Below are 12,670 nucleotides of genomic sequence, written 5' to 3'. Positions count from 1 at the left end.
GAAGGGTAGATAGCACCTTAGTAAATCCGCCACTGACTGGGCTATAATCTTTTTATGAGCTAGGAAAAAAAAGGCCCCTTAAGAGAGAGAAAGAGGTCGCAACTTTAATGATTTAATTTGACAAGACTGTTGGAGAGATTTCTTTTTTTTTGATATACTCACCTATTTGAGCATCTCAAAATAATTAAAGAGACTATTAAAGATGCTATTAGAAACCGCAATTAATTTACTCAACTATATACATGAATCTTAGCTAATAGTGATGGATGATAATTTGATGTTGAATTGGGAATTATCTCTGGAGGAAAAAAGTCCATATCAGTTTGATGGCTACGTAATAGTCAATGTTTGTCACATCAAAGTAAAACCGATCAAATATTGCAATTAAATCCGTCCAATTTCTGAGTAATGCTCAGCTCCTCTCACTTGGCAATTGAAGTGATGCCAAGTGATGTAACCCCTCTACGTAATTTCAGTAAGTTCCACTATTTAATTAACAGTGCCATGATATAACTTGCGCACAAGATCTCCTACATTCGAATCTCTCTCCGTATATGTATGAAAGAACATGGCATAACACGTGCACAAGAGGTCTTACGTTCGAATCCCTTTCTCATTTATGTATGAAAGAAATAATACGCATAAAAAAATGAATAATAGAAACAATAATAAATAAAACAGTTGTCGGCACAAATACTGAGTGACGCTCGCAAAGCCATAAAAATTAAAAAAAAGAGAAAGCGAGGGACAAATAAGGAGTGACGCTCGCAATCTGTCGGTAATATTAGCGAAAAGCCAAGATCAAAATCCGTAATTAAGTTCCAAAACCGAGGGCCACAACTAACCCATCTAACTAATTTAGCTCACACATTCTCACTCTGTCTCTCTCTCTCTCTCTCTCTCTCTCCCCTATAAAATTTCCTCTCTTTCCCGCGGCTTTCAACGCGGCTTTGCTTTTGGCCTTTCCCCTTCTCTCTCTTTTTTATTTTTTTACTTTAATTTTAACGTTCCAAATTAAAAAAAATAGAATTTTGGGGAGGAAAATTTATAAATAAAAAGAGCGTGATCTGATTGAGTTTTGCGTCTCCTGAAAACAGAGAGAGAAAAAAAAACTCTGCATCATCTCTCTGGCCATCTTCGACTAATTCCAGTCCGTGGCCTCCCTCCAAATTCCAAACCCCAAATCCCATTCGCATTTCGAGTTTTCAATCTCACTCGCGCTCTGTGCGGTCAGATCTCGTCGGAGCTCGAATGAGCTCGAGACTGTTCTGCACTCTCTAGCCCGATCATCCGCCGTCGTATTGATGAAGCTGCAGAAGAGAGAAAGCTGCTCTGCTTCTTGCTTTGGAGGAAGATGAAGTTCTACATATCCACGACGGGGATAAAGAGGCTGACGATATCGAGCGCCGGCGCCAGCAAGGCATCTCCGGCGACTCGGAGGATTTCCGGCCGGACGGTGTTGCCGTTGGTGCTGGTGCTCGCGCTAATTTTGCCCTTCCTTTTCGTCAGAATTGCGTTCATTGTCCTTGAATCTGCCACTGCCTGCTCTTCCACGCTTGGTAACAACACAAACTCTCTCTCTCTCTAGTTTTTTTCTTTTCTTTTTTCTTTTCTTAAAGTTTTTAGGTTAAAAGTTAATTAAATATCTATAATATATTGATTTGAGATATTTTGAAAATTATCTGAAAAAGATTTTGGAGTGCTGTGCTAACTAAAACGCAGCTGTTGGCTATTGTACATTTTTTTGCCTTTTCAAATTCCAATTTTCATAGCCAAGCATAATAATAAGCAAAAAGCTGTTCTGTTCTGAGTTCTGATTGTGAACCAGGCTTTTTTCTTCCAAGTTCTGTATCTCAATAATACCCTTGAATTCTGTTCTATTGTCTATCTTTCAAGAATGATTTCCGACTTTAATTATTTGGGAATTTTGTTGTTTTGTGTTTGGTAATGCAGACTGTATAGGATGGAGGTTTTTCAGCGGGAGCGACGAATCTATGGTAAGTGCTAAATGCTCCCAACACTCTATTTACCAAATACCATTTTCATTTTTCAGCTTATTTTGCACCGAAAAAGAAAAAAAAACAAAGATTTTTGTCCAACTTTATTTAGAGCATATAACCCCGGTACCACATATACGGAGAATTACTTTCATGTAATTATGTTAAGTGATTTTAATTGATTTTATAGAGGACCGTATAAAATGTGTTTTTTTTTTCAGAATCACTCAAAATTACTGAAAGTAATTATATGGAAGAAGCATGTGGGGGACATTTTCGTAAGAGTACATGTATTAGTAAACATGTACGCATTATCTGCTAGATTTTAATAAAAGTTGTTTATATTTGGCTTAATTGTTTCCTAATTGATATGTGGTATTTAATGTTAGACGATTGAGTAGGTGATATCATTTTCGTACTAAGAAATTACATAGAATAGCAGTCAATGGATAAGCGCATTTGGGGGTGTGTCGGTATTTGCCTCACCCCCATCAGTTGCTTTCGTGGACACGTGGCCAGTTGTATGCAATCATATTATTCTCGTCCACTTGATCTTAATTTAAAAAAAGGAATAAAAACAAAAAATGCAATAATTGGCCCAAAACCTCTATTTCCAAACCAGAACTATTTTGACTGCTTCCACTACATCATCAATCCATAACTTTGAGTGGAACCAACTGTCAATAGCTTTTTTCTTTTCCAATCCCACGTCAACACGGTTTAGTGGGATCAAACATCAGACGGCTGTGATTTAATCATCTAATGGGTTATTGTTTTTTACGTGGGTGATGCATGTAAATGTACCGCAATGAAGCTCAGAGAGGAGTTGACAAGAGCACTGCTGGAAGCAAAGGATGGTAAGGTCGATAATAATGAGAAAGGGATAGAGTCTTTCAACCAGCTTGTGCAGGAGATGACGTTGAAGCAACAAGATGTCAAAGCCTTCGCTTTCAAAACAAAGGCTATGGTAAACTCTCACTCACTTTCACTACGCTTTATCTTTATCTCTTCATTTATAGCTATTAGCCAGCGGTTAGTTTTGTTTCTTTTTCCATCATCACTTTTGGTATGTACTGATAGGGATGATGGTGATGCCACCATTTCTATTGTCTAGTACATCATTTCGGGTTGGCAAAAGTTGGTCTAAAACTTTTAAACTCCACCTACCCAACTGGCTTATCTATTGGAATTGGTCTTGGGTCTGGTTAACTCTCCTACATAAATCTACCCCCTAATTTAATTTAGTTTGTTTTTATTTATTAATTTTGTTATTTCTGGGGCTGTTGCTTTGCTACTATAATTATGTTAAGGAGACTCCTTGCTCGTATGGTATTGGATTAGTTTTGGAAGCTCACGGGTTAATATGAAGGAAAAAGAGAGTCCAAAACCAGTAAACCAGTTTATAGAAACTACCTGCTTCCAGTTTCAATTCAAAACAATTTCCATTTCTCTTTGTTTCGTTCCTAGTAACTGGAATACAATTCTAAACTTATATGACCCAATTTTCTTTAGACCCACATATCAATAATTTCAGAGATTTATTTGTCCTAAATGAAAATTGCGTGTTGCATGCCAAAAAATTTCCATTGCCAACTGGCCCATCTCTGCCTACAATGTTCTTTGGCTGTTTGTTCAAGCAAATAAAAAGTTTCTCTAACAATAGCGGGCAGAATACACATTTGTGGTCCTAGTGTAGTTGCCCAAGGTGTCATTTTCTACTGAAAATTGATTTTGACGATTTGTGCCATCACTATCCATGCCCCTTTTTTCTTCCGTTGCTTGTTGTTTTTATGCAGAATCTTGAAGTTGAGCATCTTTCGCATAGATTGCTTTACTTCCTAGTTCCTCATATGAAACTCCCTTTACTTTAGAGTGTGCAAGCCTTTGGGACCACAAGAACTTTGAAAGGTGGCAAACTGATTCGATAATTGCTGCCTAAATTTTGGCCACAGATGCTAGCTGCAGTTAGTTGGACAAAAGTGAACAGATTTCAAGGTCTAAATTTGACATGAAGTAAAATTATGTTGAAGATTTAAGAAATGCCTTTTTCGTATTTATTGTAAATTAATCTTCAGAAAAGCTGTTTGAGATAAAAATTGTGACAACTAGCATAATATTTGTAAAAGATCAATGTGGCTTTGTTGAATAACCCAAAGTAATTTGTTGAATCTCTGTCAATATACTGCTTAATTAACTGAAGAATAGTTTGTTACTTAATATGCAGCTATCAAGGATGGAACACAAGGTTCAGTCAGCCAGGCAGCGTGAGTCAATTTACTGGCATTTAGCCTCACATGGTGTGCCCAAGAGCCTACATTGTCTTTGCCTCAAATTAGCTGAAGAATATGCTGTAAACGCGATGGCTCGATCTCGCTTGCCTCCTCCTGAATATGTTTCTCGACTTTCTGATCCCTCCTTTCACCACCTTGTTCTCCTAACTGATAATGTCCTTGCAGCTTCTGTTGTTATCTCTTCTACAGTCGAAAAATCAGCCAACCCTGAAAAGTTGATTTTTCACATAGTGACTGACAAGAAAACTTACACTCCAATGCATGCATGGTTTGCAATTCATTCTATTCAATCAGCAGTGGTGGAAGTTAAAGGGTTACACCAGTACGAGTGGTCTCAGGAAGTAAATGTTGCGGTCAAAGAGATGTTAGAGATCCATCGCCTGATTTGGGGACAATATTACAAAAATTTGAAAGAAGAGGACTTCGAGTATGATGGAGAACATAAAAGATTCTTAGAAGCTCTCAGTCCCAGCTGCCTTTCCCTTATGAACCTTCTTCGAATTTATATCCCTGAGGTAATCGCTCTATTGATTTCACAGATGGAATGGATGACATTGAATATGAATTTGTAATGATATCATCTAATTTTCATGGGCCACACAGCTGTTTCCAGATCTCAACAAGATAGTGTTCTTGGACGATGATATTGTTGTACAACATGACATATCATCTTTGTGGGAACTCGATCTCAATGGCAATGTTGTTGGTGCAGTTGTCAATTCATGGGACGGTGACAACTGTTGCCCAGGAAGAAAATACAAGGATTACTTCAATTTTTCACACCCTATCATATCTTCCAACTTTGATCACAATCGTTGTGCATGGCTGTATGGCATGAATGTCTACGATCTTGAAGCTTGGAGGCGAGCCAATATAACAGAAACATACCATCATTGGTTAAAACTTGTAAGTATATTCTCATATGATCCAGTAATTTCTTGATTGGAAACTGCTTGTAACTTAGTGTCACTTATTTTAGGGAGGCTAGTTATAAGATCCTTGAGTCATATTTGTCTAAAGTGATTTGGAATATATAAATCTTCCCTACTGAGGCAACCAAACAAATATTAAAAGAATAGGAAAACAAGACATGTCTTTCTCCTAAAGCATAATAAGCAACTGATACTCGTGTATCTTATATGTGTCTCACAGAGCCAGGAATCTGGGTTGACATTGTGGCGTCCAGGAATAATTCCACCTGCCTTAATTGCATTTGAGGGTCATGTGCATCATATTGACCCATTATGGCATGTCGCCGGGTTAGGTTCCCGGTCCCCAGAAGTTCCCAGGGACATATTGGAGGCTGCTTCCGTTATTCATTTCAGTGGCCCAGCAAAGCCGTGGCTTGAGATTGGCTTTCCAGAGGTACGGGGCTTATGGAATAAGCATGTAAATTCTTCAAACAAGTTTGTTAGAAAATGTAGGATCATGGGGTGAAGAGGACGAAGTTCTTTCACTCTCAGATATTCATTTTGGGACAAATCCAGAAGCAGAGTTTGGGGAACAGAGGGAAGAAGGTGGTTTTGGCTTCAGTCTCTGCACTCACTCAGCTCAGCTCTGGACACTTCAGATGGTTCGTATTCATGTCCATAATAGACAGTAGACGAACGAAGGTACCAGGCGATGCAAATCGATATAGCATAGAATCAGGATTTTCAACCTTTAATGCACATAAAGGGATATAAGCTTCTTCATGGATGTATGTATCTCTCTGACATTATATTGTAAATTTACTCGGGTAAAATTGAAATTGCTTAGCTCAATGATCAAACTTGGTAGTAATTAGTCTTTTCATTCTTGTTTATATTCCCTCTACTTTGTGTTTTTTTCTTTTTAGACACAAAAAAAGAGGGAGAACAATTAGTGCTGCCAATGGGATAAATAGTTTAGGTAGGGTAGGGATCTTTGTCACCAAATCCAATCACGGGTGAGGCTAGTTTGTCAACATTGAGAATATGCCTAACTATGTAATTATTAGTTCATAATTTTTAATTCTGAAAACATTATACACCACCGCAACAATAATGTGTTGTTGTTGGGTTTGATCTCAAACAAAACAAAAGCGCTCAATTATTAGCTGATATATATTTTTGCTGAGCCAAAAAAAAAAATTTCAAGAATAAATTACACAACAAATACCGACCCAAAAATAGAAGTGAAATGACATAACAAATGTTTGAGAATGCAAACTGCTACCCATTCGAATTTGGATGGGTGAGGCTTCATCTCTTGTCACAGCTTTAAATTTTCTTTTTATTGAAACAATGGTCTAAATTATTAGAGTATCTTGCGCAAAAGATTCACAGTTAACTACATATACGTAGACGATTGATGTTAACATTTTTAATCAGCTATTTTCGCGCACGTGAATAATACTCACAATCAACTACACGTGTATGATAGGTATTAGTACTACACTACATAAAATGCCATATACCACATTGAATAAGGATGTGGTAGACTGGTACCTCTGTCTTGCCTACAATTGCCTAATGGATTATCCCACTGGCATAAAAGCATAATGCTGTTGGGCTGTATTGGCAGCTCACGTGAAGTGTTTTCTATGAAGTCAAAAAACCTATCAGCCGAGCCCTACAAACTCCTCCCCACTCACTTTCTTGTCTCCTAGGCAAACCTTATAAATCCATTTTCCACAAATTAAAGTGAAAACTGGAAAAGCAAATTAAAGCATTATACTAGAAATATATATATATATATATATAGTCCCTTTCTATTGAGGGATTCCTCAAATAATTTTATTTGAGGGACGCCCTTTAGGGTACCCTACAATTTTTTTCCCAATGATCCAAACAATCTATTTTTTAGGTCTTCATTCATAGATCATCCTTACAAAAAATTAGACAAATCGGAAACCGTTTCGACATCCAATTGTGTCTTACAAAATCAATGAACACGATGCTTCAAGAAAATGCTAAAATTCCAATAACTTAATTGGGTGGTCAAATGATATCGGATTCAAGTGATTTTTTGTAGAGATGATCTTTGAATGAGTATCTATAAAATAGAATGTTTGGATTAGTGAAATACAATCCGAAGTGGGGCCTATAAGGGGTGTCCCTCAAATAAGCTTATTTGAAGGATCCCTCAATGGAAGTTCTCTGTATATATATATATATATATATATATATATATATATGAAGCCTAAAAAAATCAGTTAGCCCCGAATCCCTACAAGCATGAACAACAAGAGGCAGAGATAAATGGTAACTTTTAATTGGGGTGAGAAAATCAAATTTAATAGGATATACTAGTGATTTGCCCTCTGAACTTATACCAAATTTTTGATTTACCCCCTATCCATATTTTTTTTAGATATGAACTTTTTTTTTGTTACCAATTTCCCCCATACCGTCTAAATCCGCAACATTTCATCCAATTTGCCATTAAATATGAGGGTAAAATAGTCATTTTGTACTTTAAAAATGTTGAAGAATACACGAGTCCCACACACTACTACATTTTACACTTTGCGCGACGAAGAGAATTTCGTCGCGCAAAATACATTGTAGTCGCACAAATTTTAACGCGACAGAAACTTCGTCGCGCAGAATCCGTCGCGCAAAGATCGTGAAGAAAGACTTTGCGCGACCCAGTTTTTTCACTGGTCGCGCAAAGTGACTTTGCGCGACGAAAAAATATTGGTTGCGCAAAACTTTGCGCGACGAAACACATTGGTCGCGCAAAACTTTGCGCGACGAAACACATTGGTCGCGCAAAGGTTTGCGTGACGAAAAATATTTGTCGCGCAAAGTTTTGCGCGACGAAACACATTGGTCGCGCAAAGGTTTGAGCGACGAAACACATTGGTCGCCAAAGGTTTGCGCGACGAAACACATTGGTCGCGCAAAGGTTTGCGCGACGAAAAATATTTGTTGCGCAAAGTCTCATAAAAATTTATAAAAAATAAAAAATTCCCGCGTCCCATTTTTGGTACCCGCCTACATTTTTAGAGTTTTGCGCGACGAAATATTTTTTGTGTTTTAAATTTTTTTAATTAAAATAAACTAATTTAATAGTTTGCGCTACAAAATATTTTGTCGTGCAAGGTTTTTGACTTTTTGTTTTATTATTTCTTGAATATTAATTTATTCAAATTTTTACTTTTTAAATTTAATTTAATTGTATGATTTTTCTTAAATCACTTTAATTAAAATTGATATTAATTTTTTCAAATTTTTACTTTTTAAATTTAATTTAATTGTAAGATTTTTCTTAATTACTTTAATTTAAATTGACATATTCAAAATAAAATTACATATGAAAAATAGTGATCAAATTATCCAATAAATATATATAATATTCAAAATGTACACATAAATTAACAAAATACAATAATAAAATTCTAATACAAGCGTATTGTGGTGGTAGTGGCGGATGATATGTTTTGATAGCTTCCTAATCCTCAACTTTAGCCATCAAAGTCTCGATGATTACCTACAAAAAAATAAATATGGTCATATAACAACAACAACAAAAAAAAGAATGCATAATCTCCCCTAAAATTGTTATACCACAAATCCAACCCAAACTCCAATATCTCCCCTTTACTCAACCCCAAACCCCACACAAACTCAAAACTAACTCCAAAAACACATATTAATGAAAAAAATTTAAAATATAGAGAGAATATACCTTTTGGCAAGATTGAGAGTGAGTGAGAATGAGAGGGAGAAGTGAGTGTGAGAGAATTAGATAAGATAGTGATAGAGAGATGAGAGAGTGAGAGATAGTGAAAAGATAGATGAGAGAGTGAGTGAGAGTGAGAGATAGTGAAGAGAGATATGAGAGATTAAGTGAGAGGAGTGAGTGTGAGAGAAAGGGTGGAATTTGGGGAGAGGGAAAGAGAGAGGAGAGGTAAGAGTAGAGAAAGGCATTGAGAAAATGGTGGAGGAGTTATTTCGGTTTTAAAAATCGTATCACTTTGCGCGACGAAAAATATTGTTGGTCGCGCAAAGTTTTGCGCGACGAAACATATTGGTCTCGCAAAGTTTTGCGCCACAAATTATTTTTTTTAAAAAAAATTCCCGCATCTCAGGTACCCGCCAAAATTTAACTTTGCGCGACGAAAAATACATATTGGTCGCGCAAAGTCTAAAAAAAATTAATTTTTTTTAAAAAAATTCCCGCATCCCATTTTTGGTACCCGCCAAATATTTAACTTTGCGCGACGAATACAGGAAAATTGGTCGCGCAAAGTCTAAAAAAAATTATTTAAAAACAAAAATTTCCCGCATCCCATTTTTAGTACCCGCCAAAATTTTTAAATTTTTGCGCGACGAAAAGTACATATTGGTCGCGCAAAGTCTAAAACAATTATATAAAAGAAAGTCCCGCGTCCCATTTTTGGTACCCGCCCAAATTTTTGCGCGACGAAAAATATATATTGGTTGCGCAAAGTTTTGAGGGACAAAAAATATTGGTCGCGCAAAGTCTAAAGTTTTTATTTTATTTTAAAAACTCGCGTCCCATTTTTGGTACTCACCCAAATTTTTTGAGTTTTGCACGACGAACTGTTGGTCGCGCAAACTTTTGAAAGACGAAAACGTAGCACAATATTTATAAAAATAATTGTTTTGAATAATAAAAAATAAAAAAAATTATTTTATGATTTAAAATATAATAAAGGTGAAAGCTACTTAATAAATGTATATACTATTCAATTTCTTAAGTGTTATACGTACAAAATAAATAAATTTAAAGCTACTTAATAAATATATATATATATACACACACCATTCAACGATCCAACCGTAAGACTTGTTTGTATATACTTCAAGATCGTATACTCCAAAAATAGCAAAAAATAAATATTCAAATAGTAACGGGATAAAACTTTTCGATAGTTATAAATGAAAAATCACGATTTAACGGTTATTTTAACTCCGATTTTGATGATTTTTTACAGCTACACTCCTTGACCCTATATGAATACAATGATTGAATTTGATCTTCAATTTAAAACATTTGCACTAGTGGATACCACAAAATCTTATGTTATATTTAACAAAAGTATAAATAAACTCTTAATTGTTAGTGAATATATTGTTTTGATGGCATATGCATTCTACGAAACTAGTTTCAACGATCCAACCGTCAAACTTATTTTTTTATACTTCGAGATCATATACGCCAAAAATCGAAAAAAATAAACATTCATAGATCAAGTAACGGGACAAAACTTTTCAACGGTTATAAATAAAAAATCATGATTTAACGGTTATTTTAACTCCGACTTTGATGATTTTTACGGCTACACTCCTTGACCCTATATGAATACAATGACTGAATTTGATCTTCAATTTAAAATATTTACACTAGTGGATAGCACAAAATCTTATGTTATATTTAACGAAAATATAAATAAACTCTTAATTGTTAGTGAATATATTGTTTTGATGGCATACACATTCTACGAAACTAGTTTCAACGATCCAACCGTCAAACTTGTTTGTTTATACTTCGAGATCATATACGCCAAAAATCAGAAAAAATAAACATTCAGAGATCAAGTAAAGGGACAAAACTTTTCAACAGTTATAAATGAAAAATCATGATTTAACAGTTATTTTAACTCCGATTTTGATGATTTTTTACAACTACACTCCTTGACCCTATATGAATACAATGACTGAATTTGATCTTCAATTTAAAATATTTACACTAGTTGATACCACAAAATCTTATGTTATATTTAACGAAAATATAAATAAACTCTTAATTGTTAGTGAATATATTGTTTTGATGGCATACACATTCTACGAAACTAGTTTCAACGATCCAACTGTCAAACTTGTTTGTTTATACTTCGAGATCATATATGCCAAAAATCGAAAAAAATAAACATTCATAGATCAAGCAACGGGACAAAACTTTTCGACGGTTATAAATGAAAAATCATGATTTAACGGTTATTTTAACTCCGATTTTGATGATTTTTTATAGCTACACTCCTTGACCCTATATGAATACAATGACTAAATTTGATCTTCAATTTAAAATATTTACACTAGTGGATACCACAAAATCTTATGTAATATTTAACGAAAGTATAAATAAACTCTTAATTGTTAGTGAATATATTGTTTTGATGGCATATGCATTCAAAAAAACTAGTTTCAACGATCCAACCGTCAAACTTTTTGTTTATACTTCGAGATCATATACGCCAAAAATCAGAAAAAATAAACATTCAGAGATCAAGTAATGGGACAAAACTTTTCGACGGTTGTAATGAAAAATTACGATTTAACTGTTATTTTAACTCCGATTTTGATGATTTTTTACAGCTACACTCCTTGACCCTATATGAATACAATGAACTAATTCGATCGTCAATTTAAAATATATATTTTCTAACAAAAACCCAATCCAAACAACAATAATATATTTTTCTAACAAAAATCCGATCCGATCTAAAATAATAAATTTAAAGCTACTTAATAAATATATATACCGTTTAATTTCTTAAGTATTATGCATACAAAATAAAAAACAAAAATAAATTGGTTTAAGTGACAAAATGTTTGGATTACGTCATGCAAAGATTTTAAAAAATAATTTTTTAATTTTATTTATTTTTATAAGGACTTTGCGCGACGAAGTTTACTTTTCGTCGCGCAAAGTCACTTTGAGCAACGAATTATTTTTCGTCACGCAAAGTTGGTCGCGCAAGACTTTGGGCGACGATGTGTTGTCGTCGCGCAAAAGTTTGTCGCGCGAAGTGACTTTGCGCGACGAATTATTTTTTGTCGTACAAAATTTGGTCGCGCAAGACTTTGAGTGACGAAGTTTCAAGTTTCGTCGCGCAAAGTGACTTTGAGCGACGAATAGTTTTTCGTCGCACAAAATTTGGTCGCGCAAGGGGTTTTTTTTACTAGTGACATCGGAAACTTAATAAAATAGAAAGTCTCATATAATAAATGGTTTCACTCCTAATAACATCGAGGCCTTTTGTACAAAAACCACACACCTGCTAAATAGGTGATTAAGTTGGGGACAATATCGATGTTACTAGTGGTAGGCCAAGGATCCGTCTCTCTGAAATCTTAACATAGTATCAGAGCAAGTCAGTTGACTGGGCCCGATTAAACCCAAATCAAACAAAAAAACCCCAAATTTAATCAAAATCAAACAAACCCCAAATTATTTTTATTTTTATTTATTTTTATAAAAACAAGTGACTGATGTGGAATTGATTGCATGTGTGGCCCACTAAAAAGTGGTCTCACGTGAGGAGGAGTGTTGAAGAATACACGAGCCCCACATTGGAAACATAACAAAATAGAAAGTCTCATATAATAAATGGTTCCACTCCTAATAACATCGAGACCTTTTGTATAAAAATCCCATACCTGCTAAACA

The 12,670-nt window shown here is 35.0% G+C and overlaps 1 protein-coding gene across 1 annotated transcript; it reads left to right on the top strand.

Moving 5' to 3' along the window:
- On the top strand, window positions 962-6,086 carry LOC18783897 (probable galacturonosyltransferase 15). The gene is made up of 6 exons (XM_007215328.2): window positions 962-1,559; window positions 1,954-1,997; window positions 2,812-2,964; window positions 4,222-4,803; window positions 4,892-5,194; window positions 5,441-6,086. The coding sequence occupies exons 1-6, from the start codon at window positions 1,355-1,357 to the stop codon at window positions 5,723-5,725; spliced, it is 1,572 nt and encodes a 523-aa protein (XP_007215390.2). The 5' UTR covers window positions 962-1,354; the 3' UTR covers window positions 5,726-6,086.

Source organism: Prunus persica, chromosome G3 (assembly GCF_000346465.2).
Source record: "Prunus persica cultivar Lovell chromosome G3, Prunus_persica_NCBIv2, whole genome shotgun sequence".
In the NCBI taxonomy this organism is placed as follows: Eukaryota; Viridiplantae; Streptophyta; class Magnoliopsida; order Rosales; family Rosaceae; genus Prunus; species Prunus persica.
Note: the sequence above shows the minus strand (reverse complement) of the source record. Positions and strands in the feature narration are given on the sequence as shown.